General features: G+C 37.9%; 1 protein-coding gene and 1 pseudogene across 2 annotated transcripts in view; both read right to left on the bottom strand.

Moving 5' to 3' along the window:
• Nucleotides 1-22,734, bottom strand: part of PCCB (propionyl-CoA carboxylase subunit beta) — a 57,987-nt gene that overhangs the window by 18,066 nt on the left and 17,187 nt on the right. For both annotated transcript variants that reach the window (XM_039837231.1, XM_039837232.1), the window contains 4 exons: nt 15,438-15,548; nt 8,773-8,881; nt 5,202-5,322; nt 3,190-3,271 (listed from right to left, as the gene is read on the bottom strand). In XM_039837231.1, coding sequence (XP_039693165.1) covers nt 3,190-3,271; nt 5,202-5,322; nt 8,773-8,881; nt 15,438-15,548 — 423 coding nt within the window. The remainder of the gene's footprint in view (nt 1-3,189; nt 3,272-5,201; nt 5,323-8,772; nt 8,882-15,437; nt 15,549-22,734) is intronic.
• On the bottom strand, nt 8,203-8,321 carry LOC120582551 (uncharacterized; annotated as a pseudogene).

The raw sequence follows: 22,734 nt of genomic DNA, 5'->3' as shown, positions 1-22,734 counted from the left end.
TGACAAACAGAATCTGTTGCTTTCATAGATACCTAGAAAAAGTTAGAAGATAAAAATGACATCATTTACAATAAAAAGATAAGATACTTAAGGAATAACAGAAGTGTGAACAGAGACTCATGGACATGGACTATAGACTAATGGTTATCAGAAGGTTGGGGGTGGGGGAGGAGTAGAGAGGTAGACGAGGTAAAGGGGGTCGAATATGTGGTAATAGAAAGAAATCTAACTGGGAGGTAAACACACAGTGTAAATATTATATATGCCTTACTGTTAAAGTGTATGGCTGAAACTTATTAGATTTCGTTAACCAATGTCACCATAAAAAATTAATTAATTAAAAAAACAAGAAGTGTGAACAATCTACACTAGGAAATGATTAAAATAATCCTCAAGGGGGAAAAAAGTACACTTTTAACAAATAAAAATACAAACTATGTTTTTAAGATTATTCCAGGTTCATAAGGATGTCTATTCTCCCACGTTCATAGATTTAACAGGATCCCAATAAATAACAGCAGGATTCCCTACTTCCACCCCTTTACACCCTAAATCAAGACAAACTGACTCTTAAGTTCGTATGGAAAAATAAACAAGCATGATTAGGCAAGAAAACTCTTAAAAGAATAATCAAGAGAAATTATCCCTACCAGATGTGGAAGCATACCAAAACTCTCAATAATTGAAACAGCATGGTATTGGCCAAGTGCTGGTGAGAATGTGAAGTAACTGGAATTCTCACATACTGCTGGTGGGAGTACAAATTAGTACAATCCCTTTTTTTGAGAGATTATTGGTATCATCCCTTTGGCAGTATCTACTAAAGCTAAATGTATGCATACCCTATGACATGGTACTTTCATTCCCAGGTATGGATCCAACAGAAATGTGTAATTTATGCACCAAAATTATATACTAGAATGTTCATATCAGAACTATTTGCAATAACCCCAAACTGGAACTACCCAAATGGCCATCAAAAGTAAACATATTCATACAAAAGACTAAAGAAACCAATGAGAAAGAACAATATGCAACAGTATGGACAAATCTTACAAACATAATATTGAGTGAAAAAAACTAGACACAAAAGACCACATACTATATGATTCCAATATTTATATAATACACAAAAACAAGAAAACTAACTTATGCTGTTAAGTCAGGAAGGTGCTCTCCTTCAGGAGCTGGGGAGGGGGACAGTGACAAGACAGCACCAGGGAGGCCTCTCTGTTTCTCTATGTGATGCATTTTATTTGATCTATTTTATGTAACTTTTTGTTACTTAAGGTTTAAATATTTTTTTTATAATGGTTACCTCTATAACTATATCTATTTAATGCTTAGTCCCCTGGGGTTAGCAATTAGAGGGGGTCATTAGTAGGTCTGTCATTCAACAGAGGAAGAAAACCAGAAGCCAGATTCTGGTGAGAAGGAAACAAAGAGACAAGAGCGGTTTAAATGATTAGGGAGAAAAGAATTTGGGCAGTAGTTAAACAGAGATATGAGTTAAGAGGATTTTTTTTTTTTTTTTTTTTTTTTAGCAGACATCTATACATGTTCATACACATTTATTGCTAAGAGGAAGAAGTTAGAGATTTAGAGAAACCAGGCAAGAAAGCAAGACCCTGGATGGGAAGAGATAGAGCCCAGGTGGAGATACCTCATTCTTTGAGCCTGGGGAGATATTAGGATAGTGACAGTGGAAAAACGGTCACCTACAGGGAGTGAGGAACCTGATGCTCTCAATTTTCTCCATGAAGCAAATGCCTATGTCATCTGATCAGAGTGGGGAGTGGAGAAGGAAGTTAGGGGTTGGATCAGGCCTTAGGAAACGTGAAGAAAAGGTGAAGGGAGACCCACAGCTTATAATCAGAGGACAGAGAGGCACACTGAGAGCCCAGCTCAGGGTTGGTACAGGAGGGCTCTGGGGCTTTCCTCCGGAAACCTCAGGCACCATAGGCAGCATTTGGATAGATGACTGAAGCCTTGAACCAGGGAGAAGAGTCTAAAGGACAAAAGGAGAATCGGGACCCTATTTTACCTTCACAGTATTTTTTGGACCTAAAACTACCCATGCCATGTATGTTTTTCCTCTCTGTATCTCTCATCCAAATGTGAAGTCCCTGAGGCAGGGATTTTGTCCACCACAGTGTCGTAACAGCGCCAGCACTGAGAACAGTACCTGGCCATTAGTATCTGGCAGAATGGCAAAATCCAAGCTGAGACAAGAAGGCAGAGGCCAGGAAGGGCTGAGGACTCCAGAGGAATAAGAAGATTGAGGGCTGGAGAGTCAAAGAGTGGGAGAGGGACAGGCACAACTGTGAGGATGTAGAGAGGACTGAAGGCTGAAGTCAAAGAAGGACAAGCTGGTTGAAGGGACTTATCTTCACAGCTCAAATGGTGCTCAACAGGTTACATAGTCTAGCAATGAGGAGGGGCTGAGTCTGGCCATGGCTGCTGACTCATGCTGGCTCCCCAGAGTACAGGAGGAAAAGGAATAGGTCACTGAAAGAGCCAGAGCTCTAGGAGATGCTGTGCCCACGGAGCCATCTGTGTTCCGTTAAGCAAGGACTGCTGAGAGCACAGTGTGCATATGAAAGTGTGAAGGAGACAATGGTCATCAACAGATGTTCCCAATTTGCCCCAAACACTGTCCCCTCTTCACTAACGACCCAGGAATGTGCTACAAAAACAAAAAGGTACAAATGACTCCTGTCCTCCCCAGACGTATCTACCTACCTATGCACATACACACACACACCCCCCTCAACCTTGTCATAGGATACTCTATGTATACTCCTTTATCTAGAAAGACAAAATGTCCTCTAAGCATAAGGCTCCAAACAAAGATACCTAACAAAGAGACACCCTGACCTCAACACCAGACTCTAGGGACATGGCCCTTTCTCTATGCACCTCAGAGTGCCATCTAAAGACCCCTGTGTTCTGCTGGACAATTGGTTTCTTCTTCCTCCAGCCTTCAAGTCCATCTGAGCCAAAAGGGTGGCTGCAGCTCATTCCAGAACACACAACTTGGTGGCCCTTGGTCTTGGCCACAACTCATGCTCTGCCCGTATTGCCCAATGTTAAGGCCTGTGGGTCTAGCACTTTGTCACTAAGCCAAAGCACAATGACCATGGACATGGCTGAGCTAGCGAAGACAAAAGAGGCAGAAGCAGCACTTACAGAGTATATGATGTCCACCATGTTGTAGGCTTTGGTAGATTCCAAAGGGACAATTGTGTCAAGCTCAGGAACCAGACGGTCACTTTGGAGAGAAAGGGCAAATATAATCAATACTGGAAGAGCGAGTTGCCTTCTGTGGGTGGGGGATGGAAGAGGAAATGAGTTAGACAAATCACGGGGGCTGGGCTGATTCTGTCCTTACTGGGCTTGCAAAGCAGTCCCTGAAGATGTATTTCTTTGTTACCACCATGTTAAACTAAACTAGAGCTTGATATTAACCCCAAATATCTTTCTGTTTTCAATTAGAAGAAAAAATTAGCCTATTCCCTGGAATGTAATTCCTTCATCTATCCTCTAAATACCTCCTACATTCTAGGTACTGTGTGAGGCACTGGAGGACACTAGGAGAGACACTACCATGTCTCTACTACTTTCCCACTAGTGTCCCTACTGGTGCCCCACACTAACAAGGTCCCAGTCTAAGTTCCTGAGACATTAAAAATAAAACAAGAACTTAAAAAGGCAAAGTCAGAGCTCTGCTAAAATTAGAGTGGGTTCACATTCTCTGCTGGAAGGTAAATTTGCAAGAGCTCCTTTAAAAAAGGAAAGCCACAGGTCCCCTGGTGGGTGCAATAACTGAGGACTAACCAAACAAGTTCCTGGCTCTCTCCTTCCTCCTGCATCTATGTGGCTGAGCAAGGAGACTGAGCCAGGGCCCACTCTCACGTCACAGGAAGACTCAGCAACATGCCACTCTCCAACAGGTTCTCATCCCTTTCTGTCCCATGTGGGTGGACAGAGGTTGTTTTGACCCTGAGATATACACCAGGGCTGAAGTGTGGCCTTGGTCAAGCCACATACCACATCAAGCTCAACTTCCCAGAGAGCTCGGCACTGGGGGTTTTGGCACAGCCTCACCAGGTAATAATGTTCTCCCTTACTTTTCATTTGCTACTTACACATATGCATATAGCTTCCTTGGGATCCTATGAAGAAGAGGAATGGCTAGGCCAAAGTAGGCTATTTAGATAATTCTGTGCCCTTGGGTCATAACATCTTCCAATGATGTCTTAAACATTTCAAGAATCCCAAACAGCATAGATGCTCAGAAAAGGAGACTGTGCCTACAGCTTTGGGGCCTTGGGAGTACCCTCCCTTTCATGACTGCATATAATGAGTCATTGGTTGTGTCACCTGACCAGTGGGGTAGAGGCAGACAGGACGGGGCCCTGAGGCCGTGACTCTTCAGAGCATCCCTGGTCCAAACAGAGCCCCACAGTTGAGAGTCCAGGTCCGCCCCACAGGACAGTGTCTGAAAATTGCTTTTCCCTGAGAAATACAATTCTAAATCCCTTCTGAAGAAGAAAATCCAGGCCAAGTGAGTGCTTCAAAATCAGAGAGGACACAAAATGGAGAAGAAAGCAGCCAGAGGTCTGTAGCAATAGGTCCCTATCTGGACCTCATGTTTACTATGTGGTGCCCCCAACATCAGGCAATGGCATCAACAGCAAGAAGAAAAGAAGGTCTTCACTAGGTGGCCTACAACACAACCTACTCCAGGACTGCTCCAGGCTCCAGCCATAAGCAGGTGTGCATAAGCACATTTCTTAAAGGGCAGGCTACCTGCACCATTTCGGTTATTTATTTCATATCAAGACACACACAAAAAAGTTCCACCTCATATATATACACATATAAAATATATAACATATATACACATATATAGGTTAATTCTGGACAAATTAGGACTCTTAAAAATCAAAAATTTTTGGCCACTGTTTATTCCAAAGCTACCTATCAGACATTACACAAAGGAAAAAAGTGAATAAAAAATCTTTCTTTGCTCCTGTACCCAGACATGCTAAGACCATGTCCACACCTGGGAGACATACCAACTCCACTCCACTATCTACTTCTAGCTGCCCAACAGGGGAGACCCTAGAGGTCCTTCAAAGGCAAAGGGGCCAGAGATGAGCAAGGCAATCTGCAAAATGAGAGAAGATGCAACTCACCTGGGATCATGGCATTCACGGATTGGAGCTGGGTCCTGACTGCTGAGGGGCAGGTAGTTGAAGAACTCCCGGAGATTACACAAGGCATCAACATCATTTTCAAAAGCTCTGTGGGCAACACCTGAGAAAACAAGGAGGCTATAATGAGCCAGGGCACCTGTCTGTCAGCCCAAAAATGCTGTTTCACGTCCACCTGCCATTTCTGGGGCATGTCTGCAGCAGACTATGCTGTTATAGCTCTGTCCTCTCCACCCATCACTGAGGATGGGATATCACACACCACATACCTTCAGGCTGATTTTCAGTTCATGCAGCCTGCTCCCTCTGTTCTATACCTCTTTAAGGGTCACTCCTTAAAGAGGAGTCCTTGCTATAATGTCACCTACTCAGAAAAGCTTTCCCTGGCACGTCCCTGGCACGCCCATCCTCCCAACATCCCTGTATTGTATAGGAGTTCTCTTCGCACTTTCTCCTGCTACACCTGTCTGTTTATTTCCCTGTTCACTGCCTGACATCTTCCCTAAAATATCAGCTTCAACTGGGTAGAGACCAGGCCTATCTTACCACCGCAGTCTCGCATCAAGAATAATGCCTGACTGTATGTTGATGATCTCAACAAAGCTGGAAAAAATAAAAGAATGACTGCCACATGTCATGGTATTCAGCAATGGTTAAAGGAATGGAAGGAAGGAGGGAAAGCACGTGGGCCTAGTGAGGAATCAAGCAATCATTCCTCAAGAACACTCTAAAATCACAGAACAGCCAATTAAGGCCACAGACATGAGAGAGAAAGCAGAGCCAAATACTCTCTCAGGTTCACCCACCAGACTCCTAGCTTCCACTACTGCCCCTACAGTCTCTTCTCCATAAAGCAGCCAAAGTAAGCTTTTTAAGTCAGATCATGTCATGGCTACTCCAATCACCCTCTTTGACATTTATGGAACATGCCAGCTACTCAGAGCCTTTTCATAAGCTATTCCCTCTGCCTGAAATGCTTCTCCCCTAGATATCCATAAGGTTAATTCCTTTAAATCTGCTCAACTGCTACCCTCACAGTCCTTATCACCCTATTTAAAACTTCAACAACCCCAACACCCTTGACCCTGTTCTACTTTTTCCATGGCACATATTACCTTATTTATTAGGCTTATTGTTTAAAATCTATCTCTTTTGCTAGAATATAAGCCCCATATAGGCAAGAATATGTTTCTTTCACAAATGCAATCCTAGCACATAGAACAATGCTTGACACGTAGACCCTTGATGAATATTTGTTGATGAATAAAAAGCATGTTCCCCATGACAGAATTCTCTCATTCAAGAAATATTTATAAACTGGCACAGCCACTCTGGAGGACAGAGTGACAGTTCCTTAAAATGTCAGACAGAGTAACCATTTGATCCAGCAATTCCACTCCTAGGTATATATCCAAGGGAAACAAAAACATATATCCACACAAAAACTTGCACATGGATGCTTATAGCAGCTTATTCATGACAGCCAAAAAATGAAAACAATACAAATGCTTAACTTATCGATGGATAAACAAAATGCAGTATATTTATACATTGAAATATTATCTCCAATAAAAAGGAATGAAGTATTGATTCATGCCACAACTGCATGAACCTTAAAATTCTACTAAGTAAAATAAATCTATCACGAAACACCACATATAATTTCATTTGTTAATGCCATGTATCTTCAGAATAGACAAATCCACAGAAATAGAAAGTAGATTAGTGATTGCCTAGAACCAGAGTATTTGGAGGGAAATGGGGATCAAAAGCTAACAGGTAGAGGGTTTCTTTCTGGGGTGAAAAAAATGTTCTAAAATTGATTGTGGTGATAACTGAACCACTGGTGAATGCATACTTTAAATGGGTATATCACATGTATAGTATGTGAATTATCTCTCAATAAAGCTATTACCGAAAAAAATATACACACACAAAAACACATATGGCCTCATGCCCATAAAGAACACCAAATGCTGCCTTTAAAACTAAAAGCGTGCTTTAGTTTTACTTTAAACTGTCAAAGCTACAAAGGAGAATTACACACCTATGTTTAAGTATGTATATGTATAGTCACATCCATCTGCATGAAAAACTGCAAGGTATAACCAAAAAATAAGTGGTGGTTATCTGTGCATGATAGAATTCCTCGTGATTTTTATTCCTTTATTTTCTAAATTGCCTACCACAAACATGCAATACTATTGAATGAGGAAAAATAGCATATTTCATCAAATCTAAGATGCCATCAAGACTCAACAATATTTTATATCCCAATAAGAAAGAAATACTGCTGCCAATTAAGCCCTGAGACAAGAGTATGATGACAAGCTGTGAGGGAATCGATGACAAGAAGTATTCTGATTCTAGGTGTGTATTGAAGATAGAGCTGAATGGAGTTGATGGGTGGAGGGGAAAAAAATGAGTCAAGGTTGATGCCAACCTGAGATGGGGAAGGAATAATTTTAGTGGGCAGGGGGATCAAGAGCTCTCACTTAAAAAAATATATATTTCATCAAACCTTGATAGTTAAGATACACCTCTATTATATGTACACTAAGAAGGAAATGCTGACAGTTAAATGCATTAACCACGGTATATAATACAGTGCATAAATCAGTTACACTAGCCTCCCACTGCTTTGAAATCTTTCAAAGAGGCAGTTTCTCCTGTCTTCAGTTATACTTCTTGCTGTGTTGTAGACAGTCCTTTCACAGCTTGGTGTCTTTTTCCAAGAAAATATGGAATTCCAGTCATTACTCCAACAACAAACATCTTCGCTAATATCAGATTCATGCTCTGATCCCAATTCCATGCCTCTCCATACAAACAATAACTTTTTGTTTCAATGCCAAAGCACCGAATAATTTTTATACATTTCATTGTTTTTGTTTTGTTTTTTTTTAGGCAAGGCAATCCTTGGTTAACCTCACAGACTGCAAGGACCTTGTCAGCTTACAATCCCTTATATTTTTATTTTTTATGCCTATAGCACCTGGTCTTCCTAGGTGGTCTCCCATCCAAGTACTAACCAGGCCCGACCCTGCTTAGCTTCTGAGATCAGACAAGATTGGGCTTGTTCAGGGTAGCATGGCCGCAGACTCTTTATACATTTCAAACTCAGCATGTATGGCATGTAACTTCAAAGGGGTAAAGAGCTATGACCAAGTTCATGAACATGTGGGCCATGACCATAACATTACAACTGCACCTGGCAATGGTTATTGGTAAAATATTGGCATACCCCAACTTTGGAGTAAAAGAAAGTCAGAAAACAATTATTTCTTTAAAGATCCACTGTATATATATAACTCATACCATTTATAACCATTTGAGTTATCTTTAAAATTTTAAAGACTATCAAAGCATTAGTATTAACAAATTTGATACTAAATGCACCTTTATTACTATAGCTGTAGTCAACATACATTAAAGTCTTCCCAAATAAATTCTGCCAATTAAGTGATATTTGTAAAAGATTGTCATCATTCTCTCTGGCAGTGCCTTCTTCTCAGTGTCTGAAAACAGTAAAGTGAGCCTTGAGGCCTCTAACCTGACATGGTGGTGTGGGTCCTAGCACCACCAAGCTCCTCCTGGGTAACATCCTCGTTGGTGACAGACTTCACAACATCAGGGCCAGTGATGAACAGGTAGGAGGTGTCCTGAAATTGGAACATTCCAGAAAGATAAACCTCAGCACCAGAGCTAGATGGAGCCTTAAGGTTCACACAGCCGCCAAGAAGACAGAAACAGAGAAGGTCGTGACATCACAGCAAAACCAGGTTAGGATGCAGCTCAAAGATGCATATCCAAACTAAAGACCCAAGTTTCTTTTATTTTTTAAAATTTTTGTTGCATGGTTCTATCTCAACAAAATGAGTTGCAGTGTGGCTAACATTTCAGAGTCATTCATCTGTAGAACACCCTAACAGGTGGCCCTATTCAGAGCTTGCTGTGCATCAAACATTTTTCTAAGCACTTCATGGGATTGTGTCATTAAAGCCTAGGTACTGTTATCATTCCTGTTTATAGATGAGGAAACTGAGGAACTGTGACAGTATGCAGCTTGCCTAAAATGAGCAAGCCACCTTCAATGGTAATTAATGCTTGGGAGTTTTCAGACAGTGACAGGCTTTTAATTTTTAGTTTCTAATTTAAAGATAATAAAGGCATATTGCAAAAAAGTTTAAACAGAATAGAAGATACAGAGGGAAGTACGTCAATATCCAAGCCCTCATTTCCAGGCTTCCTATTCCCTTCTCCAAAGGCAACCACTGTCACTTTCTCTCTCCTTAGAAAGATATCCACGCATATGAATACAGATATATATATTTGCCTTCTTATGTTTTTTCCAGCACAGTGTCCTACAGAGACTGTTCTGAAACTTCTTGAATATTATTCTATATTAGTATAGGGTATGTATCATAATTTATTTAACTGTCACTTACTGATGATCATTTAGGTTGTTTCCAGTATTTCGCTATAACAAGTAATTCTGCAATAAATATCTCACTACAGGCATCTCTGTCAGCTCACTGTTCATGTTCTTTGCTCATTTTTCTACTGGACAGTTGCTTTTATACACTAAGGAAATTATACACTTAGACTGTTACATGTGTTGTTATTAGTCTTTATTTTATGTTTCCTTGGTTTCGAATCTTGCTAGAAAGGTAGAGCTAGAAAGGTCTTTCATCCCCACTCTACACAAAGATTCAAATGAATGTTCACAACAGCATTATTTCTAGCAATCAAAAACTGGAAACAATGTCTGTCAAGAGGTGAATCTCAAAATAATTATCCAAAGTGAAAGAAGCCAGCCCCCAACAAAAAGAAAGAGTACATACTCTTTGTATTTTTTACATACAAAATGTCGTTTTGTATGATTCTGTTTATAGGACATTCTAGAAAATGCAAATTAATCTATTGTGATAGAAAGCAGATGGATCGTTACCCTAACACAAGGATAGAAGGTAGAGAAAAATGTATTACAAAGATACATGAGGAAACTTTTGGGGGTGATGGCTATGTTCGTTATCCTGCTTGTGGTTACAGCTTCATAGTTGTATACTTGTGTCAAAACTCATATTGCATGACTTAAATATGTGTGGTTCATATTACATCAATTATAACTCAAAGTAGTAAAAAACTGGAAATGCAAGAATATCTCATACCACTTGAAGAATAAGGAGGGACAACTTGCTGTACCAGTCATCGGCATTTGTCACAAAGCCATTGTAACTGAGATAGTGTGATATTGGCATAGGAATAAACAGACTGATAAGAGCTCAGTGAAACACTATTGATATATGGACAACTGATTCGTGACGTGTGGCGTTATAAAGGAGGAATACAGAAACTATCTTCATGACTCTGGGGTAGGAAAAAGTTCAAGAATTAAAACACACTACCCATAAAGTATTCATTTGACATTAGTTCTCATATCGAAAGGGCACAGAAAACAGCTTAAAGGAACTCCTGCTAGCTAAGTGAAGGGCAATCTACACATGAAAATAAATAATTACAGTAATGGAATATAAACCATTGAGTAAAATAGGAAATCCACGAACTCATATTAGTAATAAATCATTGAAATAAACAAATGTCCAAGAAAGCGAGGTTCTTCCTTAGAGTACAATGCCAACTGAAATGAAGTGGTAGCGTTGAAAAATAACAATTTTGTAAAGATTGATTCAGATAAGATTCATCAACAGATGCTAAATCAAGGAGAAAAGGTATAATACAAAACAGAATACTTGTATGGTCTCAAAGTATCTCCCCATGAGTATTTATCAGTTATAAAGGAAAAACAGTAACTACGCAGTAGAGAAACCAGACAACATCTCGAACAGTGATCAAACTGATATCACCAACGAGGGGCAGAGATCACTTATGTAGTAGACCGGCTAGGATAACTAATCTGAATCTACTCATGAGAAAACAACAGATAAACCCAAACTGAGGAAAAAAAAAATCTATAAAATAATTCATTTTGTAGTCTTCAAAAGTACCAGTATCATGACAAAGTAAGTTTGAGAAACTGTTCCAGATTAAAGGAGATTAATGTGCAATGACAACTAAATGCAAATGTGATCTCAAAATGGATCCAGTACTGGAGAAAGAAAATGCCACAACAAAGATTATTGGGACAACTGACCATACTGGACTCTGGATAGTAAACAAAAATATTGTATAGGATAGACTATATGTTAGGCATATGTAAAACATCTTAAATTTTAAAAGACTGAAATCATACAAACTATCTTGTCAAATCACATCGGAATGAAACTAGAAACAGAAGGAAAACTGGAAACTTCACAAATACATGGAAATTAAACATCACAAGCTTAAACAATCAATGGGTCAAAGACAAATCAAGAGAAATTTGAAAATATTTTGAGACAAATGAAAATGAAAAACACAATGTACAGAAACTTGTGGAATACAGTGAAAGCAGTGCTAAGTGGGGAATTTATAGCTGTAAACACACTGGAAAGAAGAAAAGTCTCAAGTAATCTAACTTTACACATAAGGTGCTAAAAAAAAACAAGCTAAACCCAAAGCTAGCAGAAGGAAGGAAATAAAATTTTAGCAGAAGTAAATGAAAAGAACAGAAAAACAATAAAAAAATAAATGAAACCAAAAGTTAGTTCTTCAAAAAGATCAACAAAACTGACAAATCTTTAGCTTGATAGACTAAGAAAAGAACCAAATTACTAAAATCATAAATGAAAACAGGCACATTACTACCAATTCTACAAGAATAAAAAGGATTATAAGTTTATTATGAATAATTCTACACCAATAAATTGTATAACTTAGCTGAAATGAACAAATTTCTAGAAACACAAAACCTACCAAGATTGAATCATGAAAAATAGAAAATCTGAACAGACCTATAACTAGAGTGAGGAGACTGAATCAGTAAACAAGAACTTCCAAATGAAAAGCCCAAATCAAATGGCTTCCCCGGTGAATTCTACCAAACATTTAATAAAGGATTAAATGTGAATCCTTCACAGTCTTTCCTAAAAACTGAAGAATAAACACTTCCTAACTCATTTTATAAGGCCCAGCATTACCTTAATACCAAAGCCAGACAAAGACACTATAAGAAATATATTGATCAGTATCCCATAAAAATACTGACACAAAAATACTCAACAGAATACTACCAAAACTGATTCAAAAACGTTTTAAAAGAATTATATTCCAAGACCAGATATAATTTTTTCCTGAAATGCAAGGATGGTTCAACACACAAATATCAATGTAATATACCACATTAAAGAATGAAGGGGGAAAAAATTACATAATAATCTCATCTGATGCAGAAAAAGCATTTGACAAAATTTAATACCCTTTTATGATAGAAATACTCAGAAAACTAGAAATAGAAACAACCTTTATGTGGTAAAAGCCACATATGAAAAATCCACAGTGAATATCACATTCAATGGTGAAAGACTGAAAGTTTGTTTTCTAAGATCAGGTATAAGGTAAGGATGCCCACTTTCGCCACTTCTATTCAAGATAGTACTGGAAGTCCTGGCCAAAGCAATTAGGCAAAAAAGGGGAGGGGAAGAAGGGTGAAGGAGAGGAGGCCAGAGAAGAGGACAAGAGAACGGAGGGGTGAGGTAAAGAAAAGAAAAAAAGAAAAGAAAACGGCAGGAAAAAAATAAAAGAAATAGGAAAGAAAGAAGTAAAATTATGTTTGCAGATGACATTTTGTATTTGGAAAACTTTAAACATTCCACAAAGAAGTTAGAACTAATAAACAAATTAAGCAAAGCTGCAGGACAAAAAAATCAGTTGCTACCAGAGGGTAGCAGGAAGGTAGATCTAACTATGGGAGGTGAACACAGAGTGTAAATATATATATATTTACATATATATATATTTACACATATATATTTACATATATATATATTTACACATATATATTTACATATATATGTGCCTTACTGTTAAAGTGTACAGCTGAAACTTATTGGATTTCAATAACCAATGTCACCATAAAAAAAAAATAAAAAAAGAAATCAGTTGCATTTCTGTGCAACTATATGATCTTTCTTACAGGTATAATCTAAAAAAGGTGAACTCATAGAAAGAGAGAGTCAAATGATAGTTACTAGGACTGAGGGGTGGGGGAAATGGGGAGATGTGAGTCAAAGGGCACAAATTTCCAGTTATAAGATGGATAAATTCTGTCTATGGCCATGCTACCCTGAACAAGCCCAATCCCAGCTGATTTCAGAAGCTAAGCAAAGTCATGCCTGGTTAGTACTTGGATGGGAGACCACCTAGGAAGACCAGGTGCTACAGGCGTAAAAAATAAAAAAATACGCTGACAAGGTCTTTGCAATCTGTGAAGTCAACCAAGGGTTGCCTTGCCTAAAAAATAAAAATTAAAAAAAATTTTTTTAATTTTTTTTAAAAAGATGGGTAAATTCTAAGGATCTAACATACAGCATGTTGACGATAATTAACAATACTGTATTATATACTCAAAAGTTGTTAAGAGAGTAAACATTAAATGTTATTGCCACAGAAAAGAATAGGTAATTATGTGGTGATGAAGGTCTTAGCTATAGACTAAGTTACAGTGCTAATCATTTTGCAATATATTAATGTATCAAATCAACATGTTCTATACCTTAAGCTTACACAATGTTATATGTCAATTATATCTCAAAGCTGGAAAAAAATAAAAATAAATGAGAAAACAGTTTAGAGTGAATTTTAGTATCCAGAGTGAGTAGAATACAGAAGCAAGACAGTAGGGCCAAAGATGTGACAGGAAAAATCAGAGATGCCAGGGTGTGGCATCATGGAAGCCAAAGGAAAATATTACTGAAAGATGGAAGAAAATGAGAGTTAAAGAGCATTTATATTGACAAAGAAGTCACTGATGACCCTAGAGAACAGGTCTAGTGGACTGAAGGGACAGAGCTAAGTTGAAATGTGTTGAGAGGATGGGAAGATAAAAATAGGGCAACAGACACAGGGAGATGCAGACTAGGGGAGGGCTTTTCTCTTTGTTCTGAAGGTAGGAAAGACCTGAACATGGGCAAGTTCTGATGGGAGGATCCAGTACCAAGGGAGAGACTGAAGGTAGTATATGTAAGAAAAAAAAGAACTGACAGAATATGGCTACTTAAAAGGTGGAAGAGTTGTATTCAGTGATGTGTATGTATGCAGAAAGATGGGGAAAGGATGGCCTTGGCCCGAGGAATTGATACCACACCTCCATTCCTACCTGATGGGAAGGAGAAGAGGACTGGGGTAGCACCAGGCAATGGTAATATATAGATTTAGAGGGCAAAGCTCAGGGAATTCTGCTTTGTTCAGAAAGTAAGAAATGTGGTCAACTTAATTTTTAAAACCTATCCCTGTTGTTGAACATTTAGGTGGCTTTGAATCTGTCACTAACAGAAAAGTTGGGTCAAAGGGTAAGAACTTTTCTAAATCTTTGAATTCCTATTGCTAAACTATTCTCAAGAGAAAAAGGTTTCCTATTTTCATTGTACCTATTTATGCTGTTCTCCTCATATTGGATGACTATTTCACCCACTCTCATCATCTTTCTATCTTACCCCTTATTGCTCATTATTGTTAAAAATATTTTAAGAGGAAAAAACTGATTTTAAAAAGGTTTCAAGTTAAGGGTAATCATCCATGTATAAATTCAAGTACACTTCATTTAAAAATCATTTAAAAAAAATCATTTCTTCAAATCATGTAATAAAGATACACATCTTTAAAAATGAAGCTGGAAATCAGATTTACCATTACCATTATAAACAAAATGTAATATATTTACAAAGAGCCAAAGAAATAAAGGTGGGACATAAGAAACAACTTCCCAACAAAGAAAATTATAGAAAAGCCTTCCATGAGAAACTTTTTGAATAGGATCCAGTTAATCATCTGTCTGGGCAGAGGACAAGATCTTTTGATTACCCGAAAATCATTTGCAATTCAGATCAACAAGTAAAATCACCCACCAATGAAGTACACAAGCACATTCTGTCACTGAACCCCTACAAGCTACAGATTTTATGCCAAAATCTTCTCTCCACCAAGACCTTATCATCACTGACCTGAAAGACAATGAGAATACAGATAACAACCCAGGATCTGGGTCAGGAATTATTTTTATTGTAGGTGAAATACTATACATCCCTCAAAGGGCAGGAGAAACAGTTCTTTCTTTCTTACCTTTACCATGAACGTGAAGTCTGTTAGGGCTGGGGAGTAGACAGCCCCACCAGCACATGGGCCCATGATCAGAGAAATCTGAGGGATGACTCCAGATGCGGTGACATTCCTCTGCCAAAAGAGAAAGATAAAGGCATCTGGTTACAGAGGTGTTCAAGGCATTATCTGCAGAAAGACAAAGGCAACAATAAAATTATATTTGGCTTTTACTCACAGAAATTCTATCCTGGAGGCAAGAGACCTAATCGGTATAGTTTCTTCCAGAACTATGGAATGATTGTCATAATACTTTCTGGGGCAAATACTTTTTTCTCTCCCTTCCTTGGCAGTAGTCCCCAAAAGCTCTACCAGGATATAAGCTCATAGAGAACCCCACCACTCTCACCCCAACTCCAAACACACCTCAGGCATAGGAACCCTGTCTGCACAAAGCTGTCCAGAAGAATGAATGAAAACCTTAGGAAGAATATATAGGGCTGAATTGGATTAAACATGGCAGAGTGAGAGATGTCCCCAGATCTCTCCCCTTGAAACAACAATAAGCTGAACATCTAAAACTCAACAAAAAACACCCAAACTGCACACCAGCACGTCTGAGCATCGGATCTGCACATAAGAACCACCACAGGTCAGAACCCCGGGTGTCGGGCAGTAGACTGGGAGAAACAAAGAAGCTGCCTCTTGCAGCCACTGGAGCTCCCTGTAGGAGGAGGGGGAGGGGAGAACGTGCAGCGACTTCCCTGAACAGCCCTGCCTGGGAGTGCTATGAGCTCCACAGAGCTGGTGGCAGTGCCTACTCATCAGGGCAGAAGGTAGAGAAACAGGGACGGCAGAAAAGCGGGGATAGCAGAGATACACCACTTGATTTTTACCAGCCTCAGTTGTAAAACCGAGGCTGGGCTGCAGCCCCTATCCGCCAACCCAGAGGAAGCCTCCACCGCCATACCCTCCAAGATGAATCACCGCAGAGCCCCAGGGGAATATGAGTAAATGCTACCGAAACTGTCGCTAATACTGACAGGGAGTGAGACTGAGGGTAGCAAGTGCGATTAAATATCTATAAGGGAAAAAAAACATTATTAAGACTTTATATAAAGCAGAGATCCAAGAGGCTTAGACTCCACCGACTGGAAACCAAAAGAAAAACACCTTCTTTGCAACAGGCTAAGGACCATTATATAATAAATCTTTCTGGAAAAAAAAAGCAGAACACACTTCCATTAATGGCCAGGTGGAGAAATAATCCATTAAACACCATGAACAACCAAGGCATCTCAGAAAGAAAGAGAAAAATCTCCAGAAAATAAGCTTATAGACATAGAAATATGCAACTTAAATGACAGAGGCTTCAAGATGATACTTGAATTGTGAGTTCCAAAACGAGTCATATCAACAATTTCAAAAAATAAAAAAACAACTAGATGAGCAGAGCAAGGAGATGGAAACCCTCAAAAAGAACAGAATAAATCTTCTGGAGATAAAAAAAACACACACACACTGCAAGAGTTGAAAATGAAATAGCAAGCTTGGGAAATAGAGTAGACCAAATGGAAGACAGGATCACTGATATCGAAGACAGAAAAATAGAAATAAATAAGAAGGAAGAAGAGAGAAACCGAAGAATGAAAAATAATGAAAGAGAAATACAAGAACTAGCTGATACCATCAGGAGAGAAAACGTAAGAATAATGGGCATTCTCAAAGGTGAGGAAAAGGAGCAGGGACTAGAAAGCATTTTCAGACAAATAGTGGACGAGAATTTCCCAAGTCTAAGGTGTGAGCTGGAGCTTGGAATTCAAGAAGTCAACAGAACATCCACTTATCTCAATCCAAAAAAGGCCATCACCAAGACCCATTGTATTAAAATTATCAAAAATCAACGACAAAGACAGAATTCTCAGGGCAGCCAGTGAAAAGAAAATGGTAACTTATAAAGGAAAATCCATTAGATTATTCGTCGGAATTCTCAGCACATACCTTACAAGCCAGAAAGGAGTGAAATGAAATATTCAAAATATTAAGTGAAAGGAACTACCAGCCTAGAATAATGTATCTAGCTAAGCTCTTCTTTGGACATGAAAGAGAAATTAAGACCTTTCTACATATACAAAAATTGAGGGAATTCTCCACTACAAGGCCTGCACTACAGGAAATACCTAAAACAAAATGACAAAAAAAAAAAACACCATAATTAGGAGTAAAGTGACTATCAGGCAAATAGAAGCAGAGGAGTGCAAACCTTACTAAGAATAGGGCATTATAAGCTTAAAAAATAAGAAGAGAATTGCTATAGCAAGATAGTAATGAGCATTCAGCATACATAGGGACAAATTGAGACAACAGTGATTGAAAAGGGGAGGATTCAAAGATCCAAATTCGAAAAGGGGAATGGAGATAAGGCACGTGCAGAAGAAAATGGACGAGTGTATATAAATTATGATCCTTTATATATTCAAAACGGTAACCACACCAAAGATTCAGAACTGAGAATCTTTGAAACAAGAAGAACCAGAGGCAAAACCCACAAAAGCCAACCAAAATAAAGAAAACAGAAACACGAAGACAAGGAAGCAATGGAAACAACGAACTACCAGAAAGCAAAAGATAAAATGGCTATAAGAAGGCCTCATGTTTCAATAAGAAGGCATGGAGTTGGAGAATGGATCGAAAAATAAAACCCAACCATAGGCTGCCTCCTGGAGATATATCTCAGCTCCAAAGACAAATATAGACTCAAAGTGATGATACTGCAAGCAAATGGCAAAACCCACAAAAGCCAACCAAAATAAAGAAAACAGAAACACGAAGACAAGGAAGCAATGGAAACAATGAACTACCAGAAAGCAAAAGATAAAATGGCTATTAGAAGACCTCATGTTTCAATAATCACCCTAAATATGAATGGAATGAACTCACCAATAAAAAGGTACAGAGTTGTAGAATGGATCAAAAAATAAAACCCAACTATATGCTGCCTCCAGGAGACACATCTCAGCTCCAAAGACAAATATAGACTCAAAGTGATGATACTGCAAGCAAATGGCATTCAGAAAAAAGCAGGAGTAGCAGTACTAATACAAGACGAAATAGACTTCAAAATAAAAAAGGTAAAGAAACATACTGAAGAATACTTCATAATGATAAAGAGGATCATGTAACAAAAAGACATAATATTTATTAATATCTATGCTACCAATCGGGGAGCCCCGAAATATGTAAAGCAATTACTAACAGAACTAAAGGGAGAAACAGACCAAAACACTATCATGTTAGGGGACCTAAATATCCCACTGTCGGATATGGATAGATCTTCCAAACAGAAAATCAATAAGGAAATAACATCCTTAAATGACACATTAGACTAAATGGACATAATTGACATTTACAGAGCTTTCCATCTCAAAAGAGCTGCTTATACATTCTTTCTCTAGTGCACATGCAACATCCTCAAGGATCGACCACATACTGGGACACAGAGATAGCCTCAACAAATATAAGAGGGTTGAAATCATACCAACCATATTCTCTGATCATAATGCTTTGAAACTAGAGATCAACTGCAAAAAGAAAGCAAGAAGAACCACAAATACATGAAGATTAAACAACATGCTACTGAAGAATAATTAGGTCAAAAAGAAATAAAAAGAGAGATCAAGAGATACATAGAAATGAATGATAATGATAGTACGACATATCGAAACTTTTGGGAACTGGCAAAAGTGTTCATAAGAGGAAGAAGTTCATATCATTACAGGCTTATCTCCAAAAACAAGAATGAGCCCAAATAAACAACCTAATGCTTCATCTTAAAAAACTAGGAAAAGAACAAATGAAGCTTAAAGTCAGCAGAAGATATCATCAAAATTAGAGCAGAAATAAATAAATAAAATTGAAAACAACAAAAAAAAAAGAAAAAAGGAAAAAAGAAATGCAACAAAGAGCTGGTTCTTTGAGGAGGTTAATAAAATTGACAAACCCCTGGCTAGACTCACTAAAGAAAAAAGAGAAAGGACACAAACAAAATCAGGGATGAAAGAGGGGAAATTTTGACTAACATCACAGAAATACAAAGGATCATACAAGAATACTATGAAAAAGTATCTAACACCAAATTTAATAACCTAGAAGAGATGGACCAGTACTTCGAAAAATACAATCTTCCTAGATGGAATCAAGAAGAACTGGAAAATCTAAATAGACCAATCGGCAGTATGGAAATTGAAACAATCATCAAAAACCTACCAAAAAGTAAAAGTCCAGGACCAGATGGCTTCACCAGTGAATTCTACCAAACATTCAAAGAAGATTTAATACCTATTCTCCTCAAACTTTTCCAAAAAATCGAAGAGGAGGCAATACTTCCCAACTCATTTTATGAGGCCAATATTACCCTGATACCAAACCTGGTAAAGATAACACAAAAAAAGAAAATTACAGACCAATATCTCTCATGAACACAGAAGCAAAAATCCTAAATAAGATACTAGCAAACCGAATACAGCAACATATTAAAAAGATTATACACCACGATCAGGTGGGCTTCATACCAGAGGCACAGGGATGGTTCAACATACGCGAATCGATTAATGTGATACACCATATAAACAAATTTAAAAATAAGAATCATATGATCACATCGGTAGATGCAGAAAGCCTTCGAAAGATACAGCATCCATTTATGATCAAAACATTTAACAAAATTCGTGTAGAAAGAAAGTACCTTAACACAATAAAGGCCATATGTGACAAACCCTCAGCCAACATTATACTTAACGGTGAAAAACTAAAAACCTTCCCTCTAAGATCAGGAACAAGGCAAGGCTGTCCACTATCGCCACTGTTATTTAATATAACATTGGAGGTCCTAGCGAATGCAGTCAGACAAGGGAAAGATATAAAAGGCATCCAAATAGGAAACAAAGAAGTCAGACTGTCACTATTTGCAGATGACATGATTCTCAATATAGAAAACCCTAAAGACTCCACAAGAACTCTGCTAGAAATGATAAGCAAACACAGTAAAGTCTCTGGATACAAAATCAATGTTCAAAAATCTATACCATTCCTATACTCTAATAATGAGGTGTCAGAAAAAGAATTGGAAAAAATCATTCTTTTTACAATTGCAACAAAAATAAAATACCTAGGAATAAATCTAACGAAACATGTGAAGGACCTATATAATGAAAACTTTAAGACCCTATTAAAAGAAATTGAAGAAGATACATAGAAATGGAAAGATATTCCATGTTCTTGGATTGCGAGAATCAACATAGTTAAAATGATCATATTATCTAAAGCATTGTACAGATTTAATGCAATCCCCATCAAAATCCCATCACCAGTTTTTAAAGAAAGAGAACAAAAAATCATCAGATTTCTATGGAAAAACAAAAGATCCTGAATTGCCAAAGCCATCCTGAGAAAAAAGAACAAGGCTGGAGGCATCACCCTGCCTGATTATACTACATAGTGAAAGTAATCAAAATGGCATGGTATTGGCAGAAAAACAGACATACAGACCAGCGGTACAGAATCAAGAGTCCAGAAGTAAACCCATGTTTAGATAGGCAGATAATCTTTAACAAAAAAGCCAAAAACATACAGTGGAGAAAGAAAAGCCTCTTCAATAAATGGTGCTGGGAAAACTGGAAAGCCATCTGCAAAAGAATGAAATTAGACTGTTGTCTATCATCACACACCAAAATTAACTCCAAATGGATTTAGGACCTAAATATAAGACCTGAAACAATAAAATCCATATAAGAAAACACTGGAACTATACTCAAGGACCTTGGATTTATAGAGGATTTTATGAATTTGACCTCGAAAGCAAGGGAAGTAAAAGCTAAAATAAATGAATGGGACTATGTCAATCAAAATAAAAAAGCTTCTGTTCAGCAAAACAAATAGTCAACAAGGTAAAGAAACAACCATCCGAATGGGAAAATATACTTGCAAGCAATGCCTCCAATAAGGGCCTAATATACAAAATATACAAAGAAATCATACAACTCAACGACAACAAAAAAACAATGCAATCAAAAAATGGGCAGAGGACCTGAACAGACTCTTCTCCTTAGAGGACATACAAATGGCCAAAAAATATATGAAAAGATGCTCAACATCGCTAGCTATTAGGGAAATGCACAATGAGATACCATCTCACACCTGTTAGAATAGCTATAATCAACAGGACAAGTAATAACAAATGTTGGAGAGGATACGGAGAAAAAGGAACCCTCATACACTGCTGGTGGAACTGCAAATTGGTACAACCACTATGGAAAACAGTATGGAGGTTCATCAAAAAACTAAGAATTGATCTACCATATGATCCGGCAATCTCACTACTGGGTATTTACCCCAAAGACTTGAAAACCTATATCCGAAAAGATATTTGCACACCGATGTTCATAGCAGCATTATTCACAGTGGCCAGGACATGGAAGCAACTAAAGTGTCCTACAATAGATGATTGGCTAAAGAAGCTGTAGTACTTATATACAGTGGAATATTACTCAGCCGTAAGAAGAGATGAAATACTGCCATTTGTGACAACCTGGATGGACCTCGAGATACTCATGCTAAGTGAAATAACCCAGACTGAAAAAGTTGAAAATCACATGATATCACTTATATGTGGGATATAAACCTAAAAGCAACAAATTAACAAGATAAACAAACACAGACTCATGGACATAGACTATAGACTAGTGGTTACCAGAAGGTAGGGGTGGGGGAGGATGGAGGAGGTAGACAGGGTAAAGGGGGTCAAATATAGGGGTTTGAGAGAGGGTAAAGTGGGTAAAGGAGATCAAATTATGGTAGCTGAAGGAAACTGGACTTTGGGTGGGAAACACACAATAGAATATACAGATGTCAAATTATAATGTACACCTGAAAATTATATAATTATATTAACCAATGTTAGCCCAATAAACGTAATTAAAAAAAGAAAAGAAAAAATAAATAAATAAAATAAAATACCAATGGTATTCTTCTCATAACTAGAACCACTTTTATACAGAACCACAAAAGACCCCAAATAGCCAAAGCAATCTTAAGAAAGAACAAAGTGGGAGGTATTGCACTCCCTGATTTACACTATACTACAAAGCTACAATAATCAAAATAGTAGGTACTGGCATAAAATCAGATATATAGATCAATGGAATAGAATAAAGTTTCAGAAATAAGTCCTCACTTATATGGGCAATTAACCTATTGCAAAGGAGGTAAGGATATACAATGGGGTATACAGTCTCTTCAATAAGTAGTGCTGGGAAAACTGGAG

This window comes from Pteropus medius, unplaced genomic scaffold (genome assembly GCF_902729225.1).
Source record: "Pteropus medius unplaced genomic scaffold, Ma_sr-lr_union100, whole genome shotgun sequence".
Taxonomy (NCBI): Eukaryota; Metazoa; Chordata; class Mammalia; order Chiroptera; family Pteropodidae; genus Pteropus; species Pteropus medius.
Note: the sequence above shows the minus strand (reverse complement) of the source record. Positions and strands in the feature narration are given on the sequence as shown.